This window comes from Perognathus longimembris, chromosome 9 (assembly GCF_023159225.1).
Source record: "Perognathus longimembris pacificus isolate PPM17 chromosome 9, ASM2315922v1, whole genome shotgun sequence".
Taxonomy (NCBI): Eukaryota; Metazoa; Chordata; class Mammalia; order Rodentia; family Heteromyidae; genus Perognathus; species Perognathus longimembris.
The window spans coordinates 62,662,617-62,688,854 of record NC_063169.1 but is presented as its reverse complement, the minus strand read 5'-3'; the positions used below and the strand labels follow the sequence as shown (position 1 = coordinate 62,688,854).

At 43.9% G+C, this 26,238-nt stretch overlaps 1 protein-coding gene across 1 annotated transcript in view; it reads right to left on the bottom strand.

Moving 5' to 3' along the window:
• Positions 1-959: 959 nt before the first annotated feature.
• Positions 960-26,238, bottom strand: part of Ppp1r14c (protein phosphatase 1 regulatory inhibitor subunit 14C) — a 59,302-nt gene continuing 34,023 nt past the window's right edge. The window contains exons 2-4 of the mRNA XM_048354279.1: positions 19,199-19,282; positions 17,410-17,442; positions 960-2,511 (exon numbers count right to left, since the gene is read on the bottom strand). Of these exons, the coding sequence (XP_048210236.1) occupies positions 2,437-2,511; positions 17,410-17,442; positions 19,199-19,282 (192 nt within the window). The 3' untranslated portion in view covers positions 960-2,436. The remainder of the gene's footprint in view (positions 2,512-17,409; positions 17,443-19,198; positions 19,283-26,238) is intronic.

Below are 26,238 nucleotides of genomic sequence, written 5' to 3'. Positions count from 1 at the left end.
AAGGGAAAAGGAAAGGAAAGGGAAAAGGGAAAAGGAAAGGGAAAAAGGGGAAAGGAAAGGGGAAGGGAAAAAGAAAGGGGAAGGGAAAAGGAAAGGGAAAGTGAAATGGAAAGGAAAGGAAAAAGGAGAGGAGAGGAGAGGGGCAGGCTGGTTAAAAAAAAAAAAAGAGAGACCTTTATATACTGGGGCTTGGGAGTCAGGGCCTCCTATTTGCTAAGCTGATACTTGGTTACTTGAGCCACTCCCCCCCCCCCCCCCCGGCCCCATTCCTTTTTGTTTGCTTTATTTTTCAGATAGGATCTCATACCTTTACCCAAGACCAGCCTTAGACCATGACACTTGTAACTCTGCCTAGATGGGGTTATAGATGTGCACCACCATGCAGACCTTGTTCTGTGAGGCAAAGCCTTGCTAAGGGTTCTGCCTAACCTACCCTTGAACCATAATCGTCCTATTTTAGCCTCCCTGGGATTACAGGCTTAAACTACCAGGCATGGATAAAGAGCCATTTCTTGCTTCATCTGAAGACCACATCTTGGGCTGGTCAAGTCTAGTAGAAATCTTGAAAATCCTTCACTCTCCTGAGTGATACTCTGACATTAACTGATATATTTTATTAGGTTGAAATCTTGTACATTTCTCTCAGATGGGGAGAGGGGAATTTTAATAAAGTGAATGAGGTGTGACCTAGGTAGAGAGCTAGAATAGAAGCCTGGCAGGGCGGAATATATGTTGCTCTTCTTGTGTCTTTTCTAGCCCCAAAATGTGTCCCAACGCCTTAACTTCCAAAACCCAATGTGAAGCCACTCCAGGAGAGAGCCAGGATTAAATCCCTGCAAACAGTTTGAAGATGAGAAATCAGCTTTGTGCGAAAGCACTTGGTGCCCTCATCCACTAAAAACCCCAACCAAGTAAAATCACCACCTTATTAGCTTCTACCAAGCACGGAAGTAAACAGATTTGTAAGCAGCTCCATTTATTTGAGTAAATAAGCTTGTAAATAAATCATTGGTAAACATTACAAAATTAAATTACATTTTCAAAAGCTTGCCAGTATACGTAAAATTCACAAACGTAGTTCGTTTAAAAAATAAAATATGTTCAAAGCACCCTTGATATAAAATGCCTGGTCCCTGTTCTCAGACAGGGCCACACCTGGAGACATCTTACAGTAGGTGGGGTTTCCAGGGAGAGGCCGCAGGGACAATGTCCATGGAAGAGCTCATTCTTTCACCTGCGCCCATCGCATCTGAATTTTAATTCTTCTCCAAGGAGTTGGTATATCACGGAGTGGGCAGAGCAGGTGCTCAGGCCTAACTCTAAGCATGGAGGTCAAGGTCGCACCGAGCTCCGGGAGCCCACCGAGTTCCCATTCTGAACCACTGAGAGAAGCCAACAAAGTGCATTCCCATTTCCAAGCCAGCAAACGTGCCCCTCCCTGCACTTGCCCCACAGTCAGCTCTTCACTCTGCTCAGATGCTAACCAGGCACAAAAGGGACTAGAATCTAGTTTCAAGGAGGAAGATGCCCAACCGATTACATCCCTTCTTACCTGCTTTCACACAGAATAAGACACAGTTTTGTTTCTTTGTGTGTGTTGAAAGCAGAGAATCTATTACTATACAGAACTTCCTTTTTTCATTACAAATCACTACTCGGATAGTATGGGCATTTTTATAGAAATTATGTTAGTACTTCAAAATTAAATGTTCATAAAACTTTAAAAGACCACAAATGAGGCAATAAGTACATGACCTGGCGAAGCGTCCTAACCAATGAAACAACAGAGAGTCCATAAATTAAGCCCTTGGCCAACTCAACATATTTGCTTTTTGAAGTGTAGCTCATTAAAATAACAGATACACTGAGCTCTTCCACTTTGGTGCTGAAAGTGAACGTTGAAGGTCAACAGCTCTCCCACGAAGAAGGCCTAGTGCTGTGACCTCCCCCTCCTTAAGACAAGCACAAGTTTACCCCATCCATGTGAAATAAAACTCACGTCTACAGTGGAACTTGTTGCGTCGATATATACAAAAGAAACTTGACATCTGAGCCAAATGTACAACCTAAGAAAAAAAAATATTACCGAACTGGTTGTAAGAAAACCGTATTCCCTGTATCGTTAAGGTCCTAAACATCTGAGTCCTTGCAGAAAGCACTGCCCAGCTTCGTCCATCGCTGGACATCTCTACCTGCCTTGATAATCCTTGCTTGGGTTGCAGTCAGAGTCGTGATACCTTTGCTACTAAATTGAAAACCTTTAGAAATAACAACGAAAAGAAACGCTCTTGAATAAATGTCTAGTAAATCCCCACCCCCACACACACACCAAAAAGAAGTTGTTCAGAAGGACAACTGTTGTTTAATAAGTCTTCATGAAGTTCAAATCCCAGGACCCTTTCTTCGTCTCCGAGACAGTTCTACCCTGTTCCAGAATCATATGCTCTTCCTCTGCGGAGGGCTTAGCTTCCTCATGCCTCTTATCTTGGAGAGCAGCTCTTTGATAAATTCCTAAAAGAAACCAAAGAAGCGAACATGAAGTCATTCTACTAAAATCCGTGTTTAAAAATATCTGTAAAGTCAGGCTGGGAATGTGGCTTCCATTCCTCAACACCACCTACACAGAAAAAGCCGGAAGTGGCGCTGTGGCTCAAGTGGCCTTGAAGCCAGAAACAGTGCTCAGGCACTGAGTCCAATCCCCAGGACTGGCCAAAAAAATCTGTAAAGCGATGATGACTCTTAGTCGAGGAAGTTGGTTGCGACTGGTATAATAGGGGAATTGGGAAACAAATGAAGAAGCCTTCAACCTCACAGCGCAGGCTGCCTTCCGCCTGCTCTAATAACTTGGAAGGAAGCCAGCCCACCCTCCCTCACTGATAGCGCCTGCGTGGTCCTCAGCCTTACTGTGTGCATGTAGATCTCCCCTGGGGATCTTATGGATGCACACAGCGGGGCCAGGTTGGGGTACAAGATCCTGCATTTCTAACTAGGTCACAGTGGATGTTAGCCTTGCTCCAGAGGGCACCTGAAGGCTCAAGGCGAGGACAAGCACCTCAGGAAAATGAATGTGCATTAGATCCACCAGTGATGGTGTGGATTAAGCCAGGGGTTCCTGGATCCACCGGCACAGTGTTTCGAGTAGGTGGATGGTTCGGTAGGTAGATGAGGGTGAGGCTGACCATGCACCTTGCTGACCAGCTCACCAGTGGCGTGGGTACCCCTGTTCCCCGTCACACAGAGAACCAGCACCCTAGATGGCACAAAGGGACTTTGGGGACTGTAATCCAAAACCCAAATCAAACTAATCCATACCAAAGCACATTTTTTAATTATAATCCAGTCCCTACACATGCCTGAGGTTAAAATCTACACAATGAATATTCATTTTGTGCAGTGCGTTCTGGTATTTTCTTTTCGATTTTCCCTTCGTTTTCAGGGGGGATGCTACAGGGCCGAGACCCTCTAAAATGATTTCATGACCCGTGAATGGATCAAAATCTGTTGGGAAATGGATTGTTGCCTCACATTTCAAAATGTCTGAACCCCAAACGAGGCAATTCCCTTGCTAGTTATATTTTATAATGTAATTGTATTTGTCAAAGACAAAAAAAAATGACAGGCAGACTTTCTGACCAGCAAGTTCACAGCCAGCAAATGACCAAACCAAGCACGTCAGAGACCGGCTGAGGGCAAATCGGTGAGAAATCTTCCTCTGCCTGGAGGCCACCCTTGGCTCTCCCAGCCAGAAGCGCCCAGGCTCACAGGCCCTTTCTGCTCTCCAGGGCTCAATACAATAAGCTTAAAGAATTAATGTTTGTTTAGCACCACAGATGGCTTTTCTGTCTTCTTATTACTATAGAAATAACAGACAATTTTTCTAAGAAAACTTGGGAAAACACAGAAATGCAACAATATACTCCTTCGAATGAACAACCATGAACCTATTTCTCCTACGGAAAATTGTTTTTCCCTCCTAATTAAGATCACACTGAACATAACAATATCCTTTTGTTCCACTTAGCGTCATTATGTCAGAAGCTTTTTCCCACAACATTAAGCAGTCTTCCTAAAAACTAATGTTCATAGCTTTACACTCCCTTATTGTGCAGACAACATACAATTTGCTTAATTCCTATAGCAATGGATTCTTGGGTAGTTCCTAGCTTTTCAAAATTATACACAATGGCATAACTAAAATCTCCACAGTTAAGTCTTTGTATGTAGTTTGGATTATCTCTGAACTGAGTGAAATGTCAAAATCCTTTTTACCACTACCATCTCTAAGCCTGGACAGCATGGAATACAACAGAAATGGAATGAAGGCCCAATTCCAATTTACTGAATACCCATCTAATGTAAGAAATTTTCCTAGATGAAATAATGCCACAGTTTCCCATTTACACACAATATTCACTTTGAAAAGTTGAGTGTATTTATTATTGTCTGCTTTGTGTGATTTACTCAATACATAGTATGTAGCACACACAGTTTCACAAGCTTGTTACATACATTACTGTAAAGAATTTCAGTCTCTGACTCTAAACTTCATTTCTTCTTAAATCCAGCATCAGAATCACAAATCCTGTCACTTATCTTGCTCATAAATCTCTTTGTGCAATAGTTTAGAAACTTTCTTTTGCATAGGTAAGATCAAAATCACATAAAGAAGAATGTACCCTGACAATGTGACCCAAGACAAAAGCGATTGGTAATTTAAATCTAATTCAAAAATTAGTCAGAATGCTTGTCTGAGATTTAAAAATTTAATGATGTAAGTGTGTGTGTGTGTGTGTGTGTGTGTGTGTGTGTGTGTGTGTCTGTGTCCTAGGGCTTGAACACAGGGCCTGGGTCTTGTCTCTGAGCTTTTTTGTTCAAGGCTACCACCCTACCCCTTGAGCTATAGCTCTATTTTGATCAAACAGTAAAACATGAATGTTGAGTGGAAAAGCTAAGGGAGAGTTGCGAGGCCCTGAGTTCAAGCCCCAGTACACACACACACACACACACACACACACACACACACACACACACAATTTTTCTTGGGCCTATGATGCATTAATATGAATGAAAAGGGGTCTCTCATTTTTCATTTTATATGAACAGAACTGGTATGTCTATATTTTAATATACAGTTTTGTGCATAATGAGAATATTTATGCTGTTCATGAAATTTGCATATTTGGGTGCTCAGCTGAGTGGGTTAAAAAAAGTAAGCTCAATATTTATTCTCAAAATAGAAGCTTACCAACCCCACTTGCACAGAAGGATTTTGTTGATTGCAGATGATTCTTGAGGAAGATTCAAGGACCTCTAATTAAATACTTGGGCTTTGGGTTTGTATTCCTCAAAAACACTTAGATCAGTGACTTCTAGCATAGCTCATTCACTTATAAGTCATTCTGCCTGGGAAGGACTGTTCCTTGAAGGAAATGACTCTGAGTTGGATTAGTAGAGGAAGCTAGTTGGAGGAGACCTAGTGGCCTAGGTGACAGTCCCCATGCAGAGCCCTACAGAGGAACAAGCCGGTGTGAGTGGATGGGGAGATAACAAGAAATGCTGGAAAGAATTCCTTCCTTTCAACTTCTTGGAAGTGTTCTATATAGAACTAGTGTAACTTCTTCCTTAGATGTCTAGTAAAACCCCCAGTGAGGCCATGAGGGCCTAGAGTTGTTGGGGTTTTTGTTGGTGTTGTTTTTCTTTGGAGAAGTTTTGATAGGGTGTGTCTTGATAGGAACTTGTCTGTGTCTGGTAAGAAAAAACAATCCTGTTTCCTACTCTCACTCCTCACAGCACACGTGACACGAGACACTGAAATGTCAGGAGAAGATAGGTTTCCATTCCCCACACACCAACCAATCAGTTCGCTGGTGGGCACCAACAGTACCAAGTTTTGATTCAATTCTGACACTAGTTATTTTGTGCTGAAGAGTTAGTTACCATCGGGCACTGGGTGGCTCACACCTGTAATATAGCTGACTCAGAGGAGGCTAAGACCTGAGGATCCATGTTTTGGCCTGGGCTGACCAGTCCGCCAGTCTCTTATTCCCAATTAACTGTCAGAAGGCCGGAAGTGGAACTGTGGCTCATATGGCACAAAGCCAGGCTTACACAAAAAGCTAAGGGACAATGCCTAGGCCCTGAGTTCATGCTCCAGTACTGGCACAAAGCAAATAAACAAAAGTTATTTACTTTCTCCAGTGTAAGCCCTACAAGAATATCCTCTACCCAGATGTAGAACTCAGGTTTGTCAGGTATACTATGACAACTGACTTAAATGGGGGAGTTTCCACTACCCACGTCCTTGTATTCAATAATTTGCTACAGCAGTTCATGCAACTCAGTAACCCTTAGATCTGCTAGTTTATTACACCACTAATAATAAAGGTTATGATCAAGGATACAGATAAACAGGAAGATAAATACAGAGGGCAAGGTTTGAGGGAAGGGCCTAGATCTCCTAAGCTGTCTATACTCTCAACACTGCCATGTGAACCCTCCATTGAAGCTTCACACATCACCATGATGGGCTATTAGCTCAACCTCCAGCCCCTCTCCTTGTTCTGAAGAGGAAAAGGTAGGCCTGACAGCTCCACATTTCTAATTGTGACTTGATCTTCCTGGTGACCAGATCCTACCAGGACCCCAAAACACATGCCTGGTTACAGTAAATGTCTTTAAAGACATCCCTATTGTCCAGTATTGCCTAGGAAAGCTTTGCTTCAGGAACTGGAGTAAATGATCACACATTTGAACAAAAGATGAATGTAGCTCTCCTATTAATCAGGAAATTACAAGTGTTTTAGAAACTTCATTTGAGGAAGTGGAGGAGAGACCAATTTCAAATATACACTTTATTATATCACAATGTCTTATGCTCATTTCATCTAAGCTGTTGAAATTCATTTTGTAAGGTTGCTCACAATATTTGTTGAATCTGTAGTCATGTTCCCTACCGGCAGTTCTGATATTGGTCATTTATCTTCTCTATTCCTATTTACCTGAGTAAATAGAAGCTTGCCAATTTTATTGACCTTTTCAAAGAATCAGTTTTTGTTTTACTGATTTTCTTTATAATTTTTATGTTTTCCATTTCACTGACTTCTATTTTCACCTTTATTATTTCCATTCTTTTACTTTGTGTTTACGTGTGTGTGTGTGTGTGTGTGTGTGTGTGTGTGTGTGTGTGTGTTAGTACTGGGGTTTGAACTTGGAGATTCACATTCTTTCTTGACTTTTCTACTCAAGGCTGGTGCTTTACCACTTGAGCCACTCTTCTGGCTTTTTGTTGATTAATTGGAGATAACAGGCTTACAGATTTCTCTGCCCGGGCTAACTTCAAATCATAATCTTCAGGACTGGGAGTATGGACTAGCGGCAAGAGTGCTTGCCTCATATACATGAAGCCCTGGGTTCGATTCCTCAGCACCACATATATAGAAAAAAACCAGAAGTGGTGCTATGGCTTAAGTGATAGAGGTGCTAGGCTTGAGCCTTGAGCAAAAAGAAGCCAGAGACAGTGCTCAGGCCCTGAGTTCAAGTCCCAGGACTGGCAAAAAAAAATCTTCAGATCTCAGCCTCCTAAGTAGCTAGAATGATAGGCATGAGCCACTTTTATCTTCTTAGTTGCCATTGTTGTTATTTTTAAGGTGACTTATATTTCCTAATGTAAGACATTTAATCCTACGCACTCTCCTCTAATCGCTGCTTCCATGGAACCTCAGAAAGGTAGGATGGGTTTTCATTTTCATTTAGTTCAAAATACTTTTCAATTCCCCTCTTCTTTGGGCTTCAAATTACTTAGATACACATTATTCCTCTCCCAAACATCTGGAGATTTTCCAGATATTATTCTGTTTTTAATGTTAAGACAATATCATTGTTATCAAAGAACATACTTGGAATGATTTGATTTCCTTTAACTCTGAGAATTGCTTTATGATCCAGAACATAACTATCTTAGTAGTCTGTGTAGTTTTTATTTTAATATGCAAGTTGTTCCCTAGGTGGCATTTCACCATTGCCTTTGTACAGCTTCCTCTTAACTGGTATGTGCTCTAAACATGCTGAGAAGGACTAATGTTATTCCTCAGTTGAAGAATTCCCAATGAAAGCGTAGTCATTTAAGGCAGTTTCCTAGCCACCAAGGGCATAATCTTCTCACTACTCAACAAAGAAGCCATCAACTCTTTTTTGACTTCCTAGTCTTTGGGTAAACAGATGCACGTGGGTGGATGAGCTCAATGGCAGGCATGGCTTCCATACCAGAATTTGACCCTCTTTAGTGTGGACGTGAGGCAAAATAACACGATTGAAGGTCCCCTCTGTGGCACCCTTTTCCAGATGACCACATTTAATCCAAAACAATTAAGTTGGACTATTCAGAAAAAAAACCTGATGTTCTTTTCCATTACAAGTCACCTGCCCCAGGTCACAAAGCAAATATTTGAATCTAGGCCTCTGGTGCCAACTGGGTTGAGTAATTATCTGTAGAGCCCTCATTCAACCCTAAGTGGAGTCTCTGCTAGATCCTGCCCTCAGTGCTAAATTGCAGAGGTAAAGAGAGCAGAAGTTCTATTTTCCAGGGGCATCTAAGCCAGCTGGGGCTAAAGACACAGAAAGAGCCCTGTTGGTAGTAGGCACAATCCGCAGTGCCAAGTGTGTTCACCACATCCTGCAGGCAGAGAGGCACTTCTAATGCCTCTTCCATTGGCCTCTCCAGTTGGAAAGAGGAGCAAAAGACCATAGTTCTAGGGGTCCTTGAAAGGGCAGAAACTCTATATGAACATAAAGCCTACAGAGCGTAGAGTGTCAGTTTCCTCTCCTTCCCTTTTCTCTTTCCCCCTTCACTCCTTCAATGGAAAGTTATAAGCTGACCATCTAAGATCCGGCCATTCTAGCGCTTAGCACTTAGAAGACTTCAGCTAACTGCCACATTATGTTTTTTAATGCAAAGGCAAATACACGTTTGCTCTGAGCCACATTTCAAGATAAGCAATGCATTTGAGACTTCATCCACCGATTTTAACCAAATGTTCCTCAGAGCTCTTGGGCTCTGAAAAGAAGACCAAAGAAGACTGGGGCTGAACAAATAACCCGTTTTTTAATGAGGCTGGGGCCCAGTGCCACCAGGACTGAGAAATGAATAACGGCATATGAAGCAGACAGACCTAAGGCAAAGACTTAGATCCCAAACACAGAAGGACCTTTTGGAATCAATGACATAAGGGGGAAAAAAACTTCTCAATCAACTGGGCTTGTTCCTACGAAGGAGTCAGCCCCCACACACAGAGCAGGAGGCGGGGTCCTCACCACCCTGGGTGTGGACAGCCTGGGTTCAAGTTCTTGGGTGTGACTCACAGAGCCCCAGTTTTCCCCAACTGTAAGTGGGAGCAGTAAACATGAAATGCTGAAATAAGTTAATACACGAGATGCGCGGGAAAGCGCTGAGACGCAGCAGATGCAGTGCAAACATTTGCCCTGTCGTCCTCGTGATCACCACTCAAAAGGCTCATACGTTGAAGGCTTCATCTTAAGGCTGCTGTTTTGGGAGGTGCTGGATATTTTTGGAGGTGGGGACCTAACGACTGAAGGAAGTAGGCCACTGGGGTAGGTCCTTGGACAGATGATAATGACGATGATAATTCTTTTTCCTTTGTCTGTCTCTGTCTTTCTGTCCTCCCCCATCCCTGTCTGTCTGTCTGTCTCTCTCTCTCTCTCCTATTTTCTTTCTCTCCCTTCCCCATCCTATCTCCCTCCTACTCTCTCTCCCCTCCCCCTACAAAACTCATGTTGTAATCTAACTGCCATTAACAGTAACAAGAGGCGGGGCCTCTAAGAGGTGATTAGGCCATGTGGGCTCTGCTTTGATTGGATTAATGTCGTTATCCCAAAGGAGGATTAGTTATTTGAGAGTGGGTTGTTATAAAAGAACATTTGAACTTCTCTTCTGCCCCTCTCATGTGCCATGAGCACAAAAGCTCAGGGACAGAGCCTAGGCCCTGAGTTCAAGCCCGAGGACTGGCACATATGAAAAAATTCTTTTTGTGTATGTATTTCCCAGTCCCACGTACTCTGACGTGGTATCACAGAGTACGCTAAGAAATGGGCTATACAAACTGAATCTCTACACACACACACACACACACACACACACACACACACACACACACACACACCTGCAGCTCCTCTTCCCCACACCCCATGGGAAAGTGTGACAATGAGGGCAGATGAGAATAATTTTGTGTGATCTCTAGTGAGACACTGAGTGTTCCAGTCAGGGTGTGAATATCAGCACATATTTCCTCAAGGCAGCCATCGGTGGTCCTCCCTCCGTGGCTGTGGTTCCCCCGGTAAGCATTGAGACCACAATGGTGCCTCTCAGTGCCTGGTGGAGGGCCAACAGTTCATCAGCGCCTTCCTCATGAGATTCCTGCCTTTTACCTCCCCTGCGGCTGAGCAATGGCTTGCTATCAAACCCGCGGTGGAGAGGCCCTTGGCCTGTATCACTTCCCCTCTTAGAGGGCTACAAACAAGTATGTTTGCCCTTCATTTCAGGAAGTGCTTAGCATGGGCTAGAAGACATTCCTTTAGCAGTATTTCCCAACCACCTACTACCTCACTACACAATACCTACCACCACCATCTTGCACCTCCAGCTCTTCCTCCTCCTCCTCCCCCAATGACACAGTCATTGTGTCACACTGCAGGGAAAGTCTACATCTTCCCTTCCACTATACTATCCCCCCCTTAACAAGGAAAGAAACTCGCACCCCCAATAGCTGCCTTTCTGAATGACTCTGTGCTCAGTCTCTGGGTTGCTATGCCCAGCCCTACCCCTCAGTGCTGGGCACGATTATTGTATGTGAGAATTCTCTGCGCTCCCTTTTTTCTTTTTACACATTAATTCATATAAATCTTTCAATACAATTCAGACAATTCTTCCTCGCAGTCCTCATCTTGCCAGGCAAAGTACCATGCTGTCAAAGGTACTGAGCACCCGGCTGGGGTTCCTATTCAGCTCACATTTATTTGGCAACTTCTAGGAGACAGGCACACTGGCCAATCCACAAACTTCCTAATTTAATTATTACAAATATCTTATAAAATGGGCTTAGAAGGAGTTAGAGTCTTTCCTGAAGCCATGCAGCTACTAAGTAGTCAGACCTGGATTCAAACACGGTGTTAATGTAAAGGCATAAAGAACCTGGGATGACTGCCTCCAGCTGGAGGGCCAGATAATGCTCTCTATACCAGGCTGCCCAGGATAAGAAATAGTTTGCTATTAAGCAGCCAAGCTAGGTCATTTTAATGTAATTACAATTAAACTGACTGGAACTACATACCATACACACACTACTTCTAGAACTTTTAAGTGTAGGGGAAAGAATGACAGATATGCAAAGGCCTGTGTCTTTATAAGTACATTCTGGAAACTGTCTCCTGAGTATACACCTTTGCTTCCATTTCTACCCAAGGACAGGCAAAAAAGTAGGTCCTACATATAGCGCAACTCTATAAACAACAGAAGTGCATTATAGATCAGTGCTATGAAGAAGGGTTGGCTATTCAAACACTGGTACTAGGATAATACAGCAGAATGTAAACTTAGATCCCTACCTCACACTGTATAGACAAATAAAGGGAAGAAGCTTTTGAATACCTAAATGTAAAAAGTCAAAGTAAAAATGTTTAAAACAAAGCACAAGAAGACTTTTTAAACACACTAAAAATAGTAAAAGATTTCTGAATTTTTTTTAAAAAGCACAAGCCATGAAGGATGTCATTGACAAATTTGACTTCAAAACTGGAAACTTCTAGCTTGGCACCAATGGATCACTCCTGTGATATTAGCTACTTAGGAGGCTAACACCCAGAGGATCATGGTTCAAAGCCAGCCTGGACAGAAAAGCCCACAAGACTTCATTTCCAATATAACCAGCAAAAATCAGGGCTGGAGGCATCACGCCAGTGATAGAAACGTGCTAGTCAAGCAGGCAAACCAAGGAGGTGCAAGGCCATGAGTTCAAACCTCAGCACTAGGAAAGAAATTCAACTCCTGTACACAGAAGATCTTATAAGTGAAAATAATACCTGTAGTTAGGAAATTTAACCTTACATTTGCAATTTACATAAAGGTAAAAGGACTGACATCCAAAAATACATAAAGAACTCCCCAAAATCAGTACAGAAAATAACAAACTCAAAGAAAAATGGCCACTGAATTTGAGATGGAAATTCCCAAACAAAGATATAGGAATCCCTAATAAGCACATACCACAAAATCCCCATTTTTTATTGTAAAGGTGATTTTCAGAAGAGTTACAGTTACATAAGTCAGGTAATGAGTACATTTCCTTTTGAACAATGTCACTCCGTTCCTTATTTTCTCCCTGGTTTTCCCCTCCTGATCCCCTTCCCCAAATCCTCATTCTTACTATTCAGAAAAAGAAATGTTAAACAATGAGCTGTCATCAGATGGGCAAAATCTTAAACATTTAGCAATCCCAGGTGGGTTAATGACAACATTAAAAGGGATTTTTATTTTTTTTTACCAGTCCTGGGCCTTAAACTCAGGGCCTGAGCACTGTCCTTGGCTTCTCTTTGCTCAAGGCTAGCACTCTGCCACTTGAGCCACAGCACCACTTCTGGCCGTTTTCTATATATGTGGTGCTGAGGAATCGAACCCAGGGCTTCATGTATACGAGGTAAGCACTCTTGCCACTAGGCCACATTCCCAGCCCTAAAAGGGAATTCTTAATGCTGGTACAAGTATTAAGTGCAATTTCAATTCTTGGTATTTCCTTGGAAAAAAAATTGTACATAGAGCAACAGATCAATAATAGTAATTTTATTGCACCTTCATTCATAATAATGATAAACTGGAAACAACTGAGTATCAAAAGAAAAAAATGGCTAAATTATAGTGTCAATACAAAAGAATGCTATTCATTTTTTTTAAAAGAATGAACTAGACTTCCTGCAATACAGCTTCCTGTGTTAACATCTAACATTGTGTAAAATAAAGGAGCTGGAAAAAGAAAGGTTGGAAAAAATTACTTATGCAAAGCACACAAAATAATCCATGTGCATACTTGTCACTGCTACTTGATTGCAAGTCTTTCTTATTCACCTTTGTTTTCCTAGTACAAGGCTTAATATAGTAAGAGGAGCTAAGCACAGGTTTGCAAAGTGAAAAATGACATGAATGAAAGAACTAATTCATAGAACTACAGCATGAAAGGACAGAAAGAGGCAGGATGGGACTAGCGTCTTCCATGTCCACTAAGGGTGGGGGAACACCCACACAAAGTGTCAGTGGGTCCAGCAAAGGTAATTCTTTAAGAAGTACGAAACTACAAAGGTCAGGGAGTTGGGGAAGAGTGGAGCCTAGCATGTTCCATAGAATGCAAAGGAGGGAGAGATACAGGGAAGGAGGAAAGAGGGGAAATTAAAGAAACATTACTAAAAAAGAGTAACACTTCCAGGAGCTTGTTAAACTGACTATAAAATGCTGCCTTCCTGATGTATAGACTTCTAAGAAGTCAAGGCTGGTGAATGGAGAAAAGAAATCAGGAAGCAGCCATGAAAACCAAAGGCCTTTTCTCACTCCAGAGTTACTGCCCACATGGCTCTGTCATGGGCCATGGCACCTGAGTGGCCCGTTCCACTTTCAGCCTCCATCCCCCAGATTCCCTCCTGGGCCTGTGGCAGAGGCAGCAGATGGACACACATTTGGTAATTATCACCATAGCCAGGCGCCTGGGAGCCTTCCCTGGGCATTCAAAGTAATTAATCACTTACACCGGGTGGCAACACACTGCTTTCAAAGGAGATGGGTCTATTTGGACAGTAGGAAATGCAGGAACCAGCATCATTGTAAAGCCGGCTCTGTGATTCTTTCAAGCATCCTGCACCATGTAAGAAGAAGATAGAGGCAGAAAGCAGGCAGTGTTAGAAGTATCCCCGAATAAGAGGGCTTTTTAGAAGAGATGCTTCAAATCACCCGCCTCTGCAGTTGCCAGAGAGGCAAGCTCCAACAAAGAGTGCTGGGAGAACTCAACCTGCTTTTCCAGAAACCACCACCCACTCCTGAGGCAGAGAACAGCAAGAGGTGAGGACTCCCGAGGCTGAGACCCACATGGGCCTCGTTTTCCCGGGCCAGCCATGCCTGGAAACAGCCTGCTCATAGGAGCCGTCAGCTCCCAACGGCTAGACTCTGCCCACTCATAGCAGCACTCAACCCCAGTGTGAGGTTGTGGCTCTCATTTTTGTTTTGTTTTGTGTAGGGTGTCACTCTAGTTAACCCAGGTTAGCCTTGAACTCCGTAATCCTGCAACTTCAGCTTCTCAAATCCAGGGATTACAGACATGTACTACCACAGGCAAATTTTAAGAAGCTGCCTGGCGCTTTCTCCAAAGAGCTCAACAATCCATTGGTGGTGGGAAATGGGCCAGGTGTGAATAGGATGGAGAGGGAGAATTCCAGACCCACTAGATAAATGGGGGACATGGATGGCTGGAATGCGCCTCTTTGAAAAGACAAGGGGAAAGACCTGAAAACTTCGAAATAGCAAAGGTTGTCACCTGGAGAACCAATGAGGCAGGGGGAAAAAAATCACACTGTAAAACCAGTTTGACCATGATCTAGGAAGCCGAAGGAAATGAGTCACCCCAGACAAGGCCGCTTTTAGATGTGCCCTGCCCCGGAGACACTGGAAATGCAGCCCACACCAATACTCGGCCCCATAGCTAGCAGCACCCACTTCACTCCTGAAACAGTACATGTCCCGCTGTGTTTCAAGGGGGGTGTGGGTATTGCTTATCTTTACAGGGGTCCATTTGCCGGCAGGGTACGCTAGAATTGGCCCTACTTTGCAGGATCTTGAAAGAAGCTTTAGAAGCTGTTAGAGGGAAGGGTTTGCAGGGTCACTGTCATGATGACTTCTGCGAACATTAATTCCTGAAGGCCTTTCCTGCACCCTGGCTTTCATTCCCCTCCTTTAACTTAAAACCACTGACACTATACTGTCCCTTTAGTTTCTTGACTGTCTGTCTCTAAAGATTAATTTGTTCTGCAGGAGAGCAGTCCTATTAATTTGTCTTAAGAGATTCAGTCTGCTGCTTTTACACTAACAAAATCCCAGCCTCAATTTGTAGGCCACCATTTGCGGTTACTGTTTTCAACCTGAGGGCATTTAACTCTTTCTTCCCTTACTAACATAATCCTCAGAATCTTTACACTTGCAATTCAGACAATATAAAATCCTCATGAGTATTCCAAATCAGTACATGATCGGGGGAGGGGGGGAGGGTTGGAATTCCAATAAAATTATAACTTCCCACTTGGCAAACACTAAGGAAACTAAAGCCACTCCACCAAGATTCCCATTTTCTGAGAGAGAATATTATTTGCTCTATTATCAAGAAAGGTTCAGATGGTCTGCAAAACAAGAGCACTTATTTGGGATCCTGGAACTAAGAGTCAAGCAGCACAGACTGCAGTGGAAATCAGAATGCACACTATGAGGGAGGTTAGAGGTTCTTTGAAGGGTAAGGAAGAAGTTTAGATTGACTCCAGTAGTCCTTTATCAAGGAACCATGAAGTAAACTTTTATACAAACCATATAGTTCACGTCTATATAGCTTATGGGTACCACAGAGACGAGCTAAGATCAGACCGTAGTTCTAGGGGGAAAAAAAGTTTAATTGATAGAATGCTCAGGATGTTCTTTCCTAGCAAGTTCCTGTTCTGGTGGCATGTCTCAAGAAACAGTGGTTGATTTCTGTTTGTAAATCATGATCACAAACACCCTGGCATGCGTGTGACATTTCCCTGACCCAGCAGATTTCTGGGACCTGAAAATTCCTCCCTCCACCTCCTCAGACGTGAGTCACCCTGGCGAAGGCATGGTACACAGCCACTTACAGGCTTTGATTGTCCGAAGGACAGGTGACAGACAGCCCACGCTCTGGTAAAAATAAACGTACTTACAGAAAAAGCCCATGTGCATCAGAGAACAATGACCTAGAGGTCTTCGGTGATAAACACAGTCCTTAATGAAAAGTGCTTGGATTGGCCTGATGGTGTCCTGCTGATACTGAATGCATGTCTGTACCACACTCCAGTACCACGGAGGAACTTCTTTGTGACTCAAATGTTTGAAAAGCTTGTAAGAGAAGAGTGAGAAATAGCAACTGAAGCTCTGTCTGTAAACTTCCACCTCTGATTGTATCGCCTCCCCTACACTCTCACTACTCATATGCAAACATCCAAAATCAGATCATTCCTCTTCTTCTCGCATTGTACACATTCTTTGTCTATCTTCATTTAAGCTCTAACTTTATATCAACTACAATCAAAACGGTAGTTACTCAAGGAGAAGAAATGAAAACACCACTTGTACTCACTGCTTGCTAACACATCAGCAAGATGGCATTATATTGCCAAGTTTGATGAGACCAACTGAGGAAAGATTGATGACAAGAGTCCAAGTTTAGCGAGGTGCCAATGGTTCCTGCCTATAATCCTAGCTGCTCAGGAGGATGAGATCTGAGGATCAAATTCTGAAGCCAATTCTGGCAGGAGGAAAGTCCCTGAAACTCTTATCTCCTGTTAGCCACCAAAAAGCCACAAGTGGAGCTACGGTTCTAGTGTTAGAACACCAGCCTTGAGTGAAATAAACGCTTGGGGGTAGTGCCCAGACCCTGAGTCCAAGAGTTTAGATGTAATTCAGAATAAAGATTTGTGGACTATGTGGGAGGAAACCACTCGAAGCATAATTTTTTCTCTCAATAAAGGCATTTAAAAAAACTGCTTTTAGGCTGGGAATATGGCCTAGTGGCAAGAGTGCTCGCCTCGTATACATGAAGCCCTGGGTTCGATTCCCCAGCACCACATATATAGAAAATGGCCAGAAGTAGCGCTGTGGCTCAAGTGGCAGAGTGCTAGCCTTGAGCAAAAAGAAGCCAGGGACAGGCCCTGAGTCCAAACCCAGGACTGGCAAAAAAAAAAAAGAATCTCACAGGTTTTGGGCTGGGGATATGGCCTAGTGGCAAGAGTGCTTGCCTTGTTAAAAAAAAAAAACTGCTTTTAAACTTTAAAGGAAAATAAATACCTACAAACTAATACTGGTTAGAAACTTAAACCTTTTACTACAATGATTCTGTACCTCTCACAATTTTCTTTGAAGTGTGGTTTTTTATCTAAAGCAAGAAACAGACTCCATTAGTTTTAAGTCTTCCTGAACTACACACATTTAAGCAGAAAAGTAAAAAAGACTATGCAAACATACACACTCATGATAGTAATTGCTAGTGAGTATTCACTTCGTGTGGTTTACATTTAAAAATAGAAAACTGACTTAGTAAAAACCAATTCAAAAACTACATTAAGAAAAAGCAGTTTGCTTACCTCTGTTGGTTTGTAGCAGTCTACAAGAGCTTCCTAGAATTAAATACACAGGAAGTCAATTTTATTATTTCAAAATTACATATCATCACTTTGAAAATGAAATTAAGTCATTTCATTTCATTCTACTCTTTTTTGCAATGCTAAATCAAGGCTTCCAATTGACTATCATCAACAACCATACTTTATTTCAGAAGTAGTTGGTCAGTTAAAGTTATAAAAGTATCACTAATGTGCAAGAACTTTGTTCTTCAACACATACATGCATATACATTGTGCACATATATGCTACATGGCAAGTTTTTGAGTAGAAAAATAGTTGTTTATATACTATTTACAGCATATATATGTGTGTGTGCTGTATATATACATATATGTGTATATATGTGTGTGTATATATACACATATATGTATACACACACACATATATATATATACATATATAGCCTGTGTCCAGATTATAGATGTCTCGCTAAGAAGAGCTTGTGACAGTGTCAGTGGGTTTTGATCAGGTTATGGTCTGTAGAGGGAATGAGAGAATGGGACTAACTTTAAATTCAAGATGGCTCTCATCAGGAATCAATATTCTCTTCTACTTTAATTTTCCTATACAGACTGTAACCCATAAGGATCCCAATGGTTTCTTTTTATTTTACCCCTTCTGCACAAATGCACATGCATGTGTGCGTGCATTCACACGCGCATGCACGCACACACACACACACCTTTCATTTGGTTTGCCTACTAGGTAAGCACTGGAAGTGCTTAAAATTGAGACAGTCTGTTCGAGATAGTGACATTCACGGTGACATGGACAGAGTTACAGGCAGGATTCAGCCACAGACAAGCGTGAGACATGCCCTCCTTGAGCTTCAATCTCCTCACTAACTTGGGGAGTGGGACAATCTGTTGACAGTTCAAAAAGATACTTGCAAGCTCCGAACTTAGAATTCTAAGTTTCTTACTGTTGTCACATTTTCTGTAGCACTTATGTCTGCTTTATCTTATTTGTGCCTTTGTGAGGAGAACACTGCTGACTAGTTCTGTGAGAAATAATTATTGTAACTGAGATTACTTGCCACTCAAGGGACAATAGTAATTATTAACCCATTCAACAACACACCAATGCATTAAAATGTGCCCTTTGATGTGTCCTGTGACCATTTATCTTCAGTGACAGCCAAGTGCCACCAACAGTAGTTATCAGTGGACATTAAGAGCAACGGCAGGTCAAAGCTTAATTAGTATTAGGACTACCAAATGCAGATGTAAACGTGATATAGATTTGACCTCCTGCAGGGATGGGAGAGCTACAAGTATTTGAGTGCTTTTCTCTAAAGAATATCAGACGCCTCAAGCTGCATCAGATGGCCTACAATGCCATCAGGTGAGCATCTACAAAAAAAAGATTCTTTAGGAAACAGAGTCACAGGAGAGCTAATCTAGAAATTAATTATATGAATGACACCATCCACAGCTGTGGGAACAGAGCCCAGTCCCTACTCAGCTCAGTGTCTTCTCCTCACACATCTACGGCTCACTGCCTTCCTGGAAAGACAATCAGGGCAGAACCAGCTCTCTCCCAAGAAACCAAGGCTGGAAAAGGTCACTCCCTCAGGTGCTTGGAGAAGCACAGTCAAGAGCTGCTTTATCATCACAGATGACATACGTGAGGGTCAAGACAGTACGCCGATGCCATCATGGGAAAGAATCAGTTCATGCCAACTTCTGGAGATACAAATGGATTCAGACATCCACAAGCGGCAAGTTCTAGGTTTTGACCATTGCTTACCTGCAGTTTTACAGCTCTCTCTTCCTCATTGTCTGCATCAAGAAGATCATCAATATCAATTTCTACATCGGGCATTTCTTCTTCCTAGGAGAGAAATACAAGGGTATTTAATTTAGGGAGGAACTAAATTGTGCTGAACCAATTAAGTTGAATTAAATAAAGTGCTTGTAATTGTGGGTAAGAAGGGGATGGAGAGAGTGAAGGAAGCCAAGAGGAAAGAAAGGAATGGAAGAAGAAAAGGGAAAAGCATATGAGGGAGCAGAAAGCAGAAAGGAGAGGAACAAGAAGGAGGGGAGGAAATGAAGAGAAGTTAAGGGGGCAAAAGTCACAAAGCTGTAAAAAGTATTACTGCAGAAATGACCCCTTTTTCTATTCTCCAACTGACATAGGTAGGGAGACATTTTCTGCCAACGGCTGTTTGGATAATTATAATATCTTTTGCAGACAATAGAAAGTTATCAATGGACATGAGTGTCAAAGCAGCTAAGAAGAAGCATAGAGAAACCCATGTGTCAGTCTCGGTCAGGCATGAAATGATTTTCCATCCCGAGGGTCAGATGTTCCCCACCCTGGAGAAAAGCATGCCTGTAGTGAGCAATGAGAAGTGATGGATTACAGAAAGGAAAGGGAGAGCTGCAGCTTCCTAACTAACTTCCATTCTTTTCTTGGTGGCCACTCTAGTCTTTATTTCAGGGTCTGTGGAAATCAAAGTACCACAGGTTTTGCAGGGTGGGGGGGCGCGGGGGGGTGGCATTTGCATTGCTAGTGATTCCAAGAAGTTCTATAACTCAGCTGAACCCCATGAGGGTTCTGGGAAAGGCACTACACCATCCAGAGCACCCCTTACTTCCTCTGAACTGGTGAGGGCTGAGGAACTGTTCTGTGCATAGCCGCAGCCGTGGGCAGCATTCGGCAGCCATAACCAGAGGCTGAGGTCAGGAGGAGGCCAACTCCTGAGCAGGCAGAACAGAGAGGAATCAGAAAAGGTGGCTCTGCATAAAATTACTACGTCACAAGGACAAACCACCTCTGAGGAAGTGAGCAAACTTCTTATACAGGCGGCTGTCAAAGCACTGGGAAACCACAAGGAATGGAAGTGTGGCTACCACCACCCACACTTCCACCGCTCTCCTTTTCCCTCACCCGGATCCTCTTCTGCCCAACCATCTAATCTTGTGTCTATCTGAAATCATGACTAAAACGAATACTGGCAGGGGAGAGCAGAAGATGTTAGGGAACACTGTATTGGTCAGGCTTTCTGTCACTGTGACAGAATGCCTGACATAAACAACTTAAAAGGAGGAAATATTTGTTTGGCTCCTAGTTTCAGAGATTTCAATCCTTGGTCCTTGGTAGCTGTTGAATCTAGGCCTGGGGTGAGCCAATCCTCACAATGGTGGGAGTGTGTGTGGGGGGGGGGGGAGAAGCTGTTCACCTCATGGGGGACAGGAAGTGGACAAAGCTAGGAAGGGACTGAGGACCAGGTATATCTCCAGGACCCATCCTGATTCCTCCAACTAGACCTCCTACGGTTTCCAGAATCTCCTGAAATAGTACCACTAGCCGGGGACCAAGTGTACAACTTGTGAACACGTGGGAGACATTTCATATTCCAACCATAATGGGCCCCAAATAGCAAGAGGTAGTGCTTTCGAGTATAGCTTAAAAAAAAAAAAAAAAAAAAAAAAAAACACCTTCGCTCTCTTCCAGAGTTTCCACAATCAAAGGACCATGTATCACAAACACCACAAAGAAGCTCAGTGGGCTACAGAACCATGGGTGGTCTATACACAGGGGCAGAGCACTCTTGGAGGGCCCTGGGGAGAGGGTACCCATACACATGACCACCCTAATGGCTAATGAGGACAAGGTGAACCAGCCCCTGGCTGGATATTGCATGTGTGTTCTGAGAAGTGCAGATCAATTCAGCTATCTCTACAGCACGAGGCAGTTTTACTAACTACCATATAAGGCAGGTCTCAGCTGATTCGATTCAAAAAGAGCCAAGCAAAACAGATAAACCCACACGTTTCCATCTGTGTAGCAGTCTACACAGCCTCCCCTTTATTTTGTTCCACTCCCCCGAAATAGTATTTATATTCTGTGCACTCAGAGCATATATTTAGGATTTAATGAGATCAAGCAAATGAGCCTGTGCATAGAACCTTCTTAAGGAATTGCAGCAAAGGCAAACTTGGGGTTGGCTATTGTTAAAGGAAAGAAAAGAGCACTGAGCTCTCTTCAGAACAGCATAGCCATGGGTCTCCTGACAAACAATACTGAAGCAAACCTTTGTGATGCCAGGCCAACCTTGGTAAAATGAGCTTTGATTTATGCCGCAAGTGTCCCACCCCAGGTAGAACACACCCCTAGCCCGATGTCCTTTCATTAGGCATGTACATAGCTCACTAGAAGATACTTCTTCTGACCCCTTCCCCTAGCAAGCTAGGATGTACAATATGGTCGCCGTGGGTGGTATTTACACGTAACTCCACAACAATGAACTCACACCAGTCATACTTCAAGTGCTCACTGGCCACAGGCAGTGCATGGTGACTGCACTAGAAAACACAGATGCACTGCCATCTTATCATCATGGATGGTCCTGTTGACAGCCCTGCCCCCAGAGGCCACTCACCCTCCAGCCCCTTTCCCCTTTCAAAGAAGAATCACACAAATATAGGAAATGCTAGGTAGCTCAAAGGTCATTTTGATACCCAAGGGCATGCAGCTGTGAAATCCCGGGCTTGGCTTTCCAAAGGGTTAAGCTGATGCAAACCAAGTAGCCTCAACAACCTTCCTGATCATCTGACGGGCGTGTTAGTCCAGCAGACTCGGCATCAAGCTCACATCCACACCAGGAATGGTAAGATACAGGTCCAATGTTGTGATTCCAAAGGCATGGATGGTCCCTTCATTTTTGTGTTCTGTATGCTGATCTCAAAGCAGGGTGTCCAAATGGCCTTCTTGACAGATCCCATCACATACAGGGGAGTAAGGGCACCCACTGCCCACTGTGGTATATTACTTCCACTGCGTTAGGGTTATTTACCCCACATTAAAGATGTCCCAGAATTAAAGAGCCCCACATTAAAGAGCCCCAGAATGGGGCTCTGGTGACAGAGGTGGGATAAGGGTCTTCAGAGCCACTGGGGAAAGTTATTAGTTAACACGCACGATTCCTCGTTAGTCAAGGCCTAGAACTCTGCCACTTAAGCCACAGCGCCACTTCTAGCCTTTTCTGTTTATGTGGTGCTGAGGAATCGAACCCAGGGCTCCATGCATTCAAGGCAAGCACTCTACTGCTAAGCCACATTCCCAGCCCCTCAATTTTTTTAAAATCTCTATTTAAAAAAAAAATGTACAAACAGAATCCATCAGCCCACAGGCAATATGACCCTGCCCTGTAATGACTGAAGCCACTGAAGGCTCCTGTGCAAGGAGACCAGGGGCCAGGGGGAAGCGCTGGCCAGCTTCAGGCTCGGGGCAACAGGAACGGGGAGGCTCCGGGTCACAGCTCCACTCACCCAGGTGCGAGGCAACGGGGAAGGAACAGGAGTCACAGCAAGAACCAAATGAAGGGCTTAGGACCGTGAGAAACAGGGAAGGAGAGCAGAGGCGCGCTGCGGGAGAATGGCTAAAGCAAAGAGCAGAGCAGGAAGACACCAAGTTCAGGCAATTCCAGCCTCACACCGACTCTGAAGCGGAGCAGGATGCCCAGGCTAGGCCACCCAGGGGCGCCCTGCAGGACTACAGGACTGAGTGACAGGGCGCACACCTGGGCAGGAGAACCTGAACACAGCTGCAATGGCCAGGAGCTCAGAGGAGGGTCTGGAGTCAGGAATGCAGGTACGGAGGCAATCTTGGGACACATCTGGCCACACATAGACACACACACACACACACCTGCATACCACCATGTACATAGGTGTGTGCATGCCATGAAGACACATACACAACACCTGAAAGTACAATACTATGCACATGTGTATACACACACACCAACCTGCGCACACACACCTCTATGTACACCCACCCACACGTCATCATTATGTATACTCATATAAGCCACACATATTCACATATATTCCACACTGTGCAAACACTCACATGCACAGTACCTGCATGCCACTCATACGCACGCACGCACACGAGTGTCACAATGTGTTCTTCTTGACTGGCAGGTGCACAGAAAGTCACATAGAGGGCTGGGGATATGGCCTAGTGGCAAGAGTGCTTGCCTCGTATACATGAGGCCCTGGGTTCGATTCCCCAGCATCACATATACAGAAAACGGCCAGAAGTGGCGCTGTGGCTCAAGTGGCAGAGTGCTAGCCTTGAGCAAAAAGGAAGCCAGGGACAGTGCTCAGACCCTGAGTCCAAGGCCCAGGACTGGCAAAAAAAAAAAAAAAAAAAAAAGAAAAAAAAAGAAAAAGAAACTCACATAGAGAAAATCCTGTGGAGTCACTGGCCAGAGACTAAAAGGAAACTCTGAATCCCATTCAGAGATTCAGTCTGTGCCCTGTAATTTCCAGTTTAGAAGAATACTATGGATTATCAAGCCACCAAAAGCCATGGAGGAACCTTACTCCATGAGAGGGCCAGTGTGGAAGAAAAGGCTGCAGACTGGACAGGTCCAGCTACAGGACATTGAGGAAGCGTGGAGCTGTGGAAATAGGAGAAAGATCAATGCAATGTTTGCCCCGGGGCCACTAGGATGATCAGAAAGAACATGGGACATATATTCATCCTGGGTCATCCTAAATGTGGTCACCACACATTGATGATACACACACACACACACACACACACACACACACACACACACACACCACAGAGTGAGTGAGCTCTGATAAAACTGTGGGCTTTGGTTAAAAATATGCATCAAGATGGTCAAGTGAGCGGTAACTAGTGTCCCACACTGATGTGAGATATTTGTAAAACAGGAAACTTGAGTGAAGGCAGGGGAACAGAAGTAGATGCTTTCTGCCCAGTAATTCTGTTAACTAAAAATAGTCTAGTCTATATATTTTTTCAGTTGTGGGGCTAGAACTCAGGGCCTGGTCTCTGTCCCTGAGCCTCTTTGTGCTCAAGGCTAGTATTGTACCACTTGAGCCACTGTGCCACTTCCTAATGTATCATCTTGTGTTTTTTCTTAGCTAAGACTGCTTTTGTGGTGTTCACAGTGCCTGGGAACGCCATCACCAACCCTGCTTCGCTGATGATATGACGTGTGAAAGGTCACAGGTAAGTGGGTCCATATCTGGCCCCCTGAGACAGACCAGGCCCTAATGCCCTGGTAAGGAAGGAATCACTAAGAGAGGCCAGAGAGGCCGATGGCCACATAGGAGGACATCTTGCCTGGTGGCATGGAAACACACATCAGCAGTGTGAGAACCACTGGGTCTATCCAGATGTAACCGGGGCGAGTTGCTCTGCCACTGGTAGTCTTGGCTTCTCCTGAGACCATTTGAGAATAGATGACATGGCTAATACCCCCTTGGTGTTTCTCAGCCTTGGCTGAGTGTTTTATTATAAAGTGAGTCGAGAAAACCATAGCTTAGTTTTATAATCACGTGGATCTTCACCCTAGGATGAGGCAAGCTCAAAAACAGGTAGAAAAGAGGCTGCTATAGAAGAGGGCTTGAAAACAGGACGCTGAGCGCCTCCGTAATGGCACGGGCCTCTACCTCACTGTGCTCAGGAAGGACCCCTGACAACCCCACAGCCAAGGCAGGGGCACCGAAAGCCAAGTAACCAGGCCCTCCTCCTCCTCCACCACTGTGGCAGGCAGGGGACAGATGTCATAGCAGATTGCTACCCCACTGGAAACAGGGCCATCTTTTTTCTCTACCGTGCTTCAGTGACCCAGAGGCCTACTTCAGGCCTCCCACGACAATCTGGAAGTGAGCAATTTGCCAACCTCTGAATCAATCTGTTCGTTTTAGGCCCCCTGCTTTCTCCTCCCTAACCTCACAGACTCCAGACAGACAGTAAACATTCACTTCATCTATTTACTGCTCCTCCATGCAAGACGAGTGCTCCCTAGAAAGTCAGCCTAGCCCCGTGCCTGGGGCCCGCAGGAGGCAGGGTCTACGCTCATCAGGTAAGTGCTGAGCTTCTTACACTGGGATGCTCTCCTGGCTTTTTCCTCTCCCACAAAATGGCCCCCAACCTCTACTTCTCCAAGGCCTGAGGAAAGCAAGGGCAGCAGGCAATCCTTGTAACCTCTTTCCATCCCTCCACTGAGACCAGAATGTCCCCCAAGTTTACAAGTGACATGCCAGGGAGCTCAAGAGGTAAAGAAAGCTGCACATGGTCCATGCAAGGTGGAAGGCCAGGGCGATGGGGGAAAGTGGGGCCATTCAGACCCCTCAGGATCCCCGAGGAACTCTTTCTTCCACAAATGCTGTGAACGCTGGTGTGGATAGAGTTTCGCCTTTATAATCCACAGCTTAGTGACTTAAGACTCCAGGCAATCAGCAGATAATCATGCTCCAATAATTTCAAAAAAATCCCATTTGTTGTTGTTGTTGTTGTTGTTGCTATTCTGACTCAATCACAAAGCAAATTACAACCACCAAAAAAAGCAAGTTGTTATCTCCTCTACATCTGCTCCTTTCTCTATTAGAGCAGAAACTCCAATTATTAGAAGCAGGAATGACAGATGAAAAGGAATGTCATATTTTAACAAATGAATAATTGATTGCTTTTTTTTCTCCCAAAGATAAATCATGGTGGCAAAATGAAGGAGGAAATTATTTACACTGATCTAGAAGAGGTGTTAAATAATAAGAATCTTTCCCCAAAGCCTTATTGTTTGTTTTTTTCCTGTCCAGGGAACACTTTGAATTGAGGATAACAAACTCAAAAAAAACTTAGAGATTAATAAAGACTAATAAAAGCCCTTGGAACAAAGTTAAGATTGAAGAATTGGGGCCTTGCTTCCTACTTCTGCTAGATCTTGACCTAAAAGAAAGAATAGCGAGGCCCTAGAGGCTCACACCTGTAATCCTAGCAACTCAGGAGGCTGAGATCAG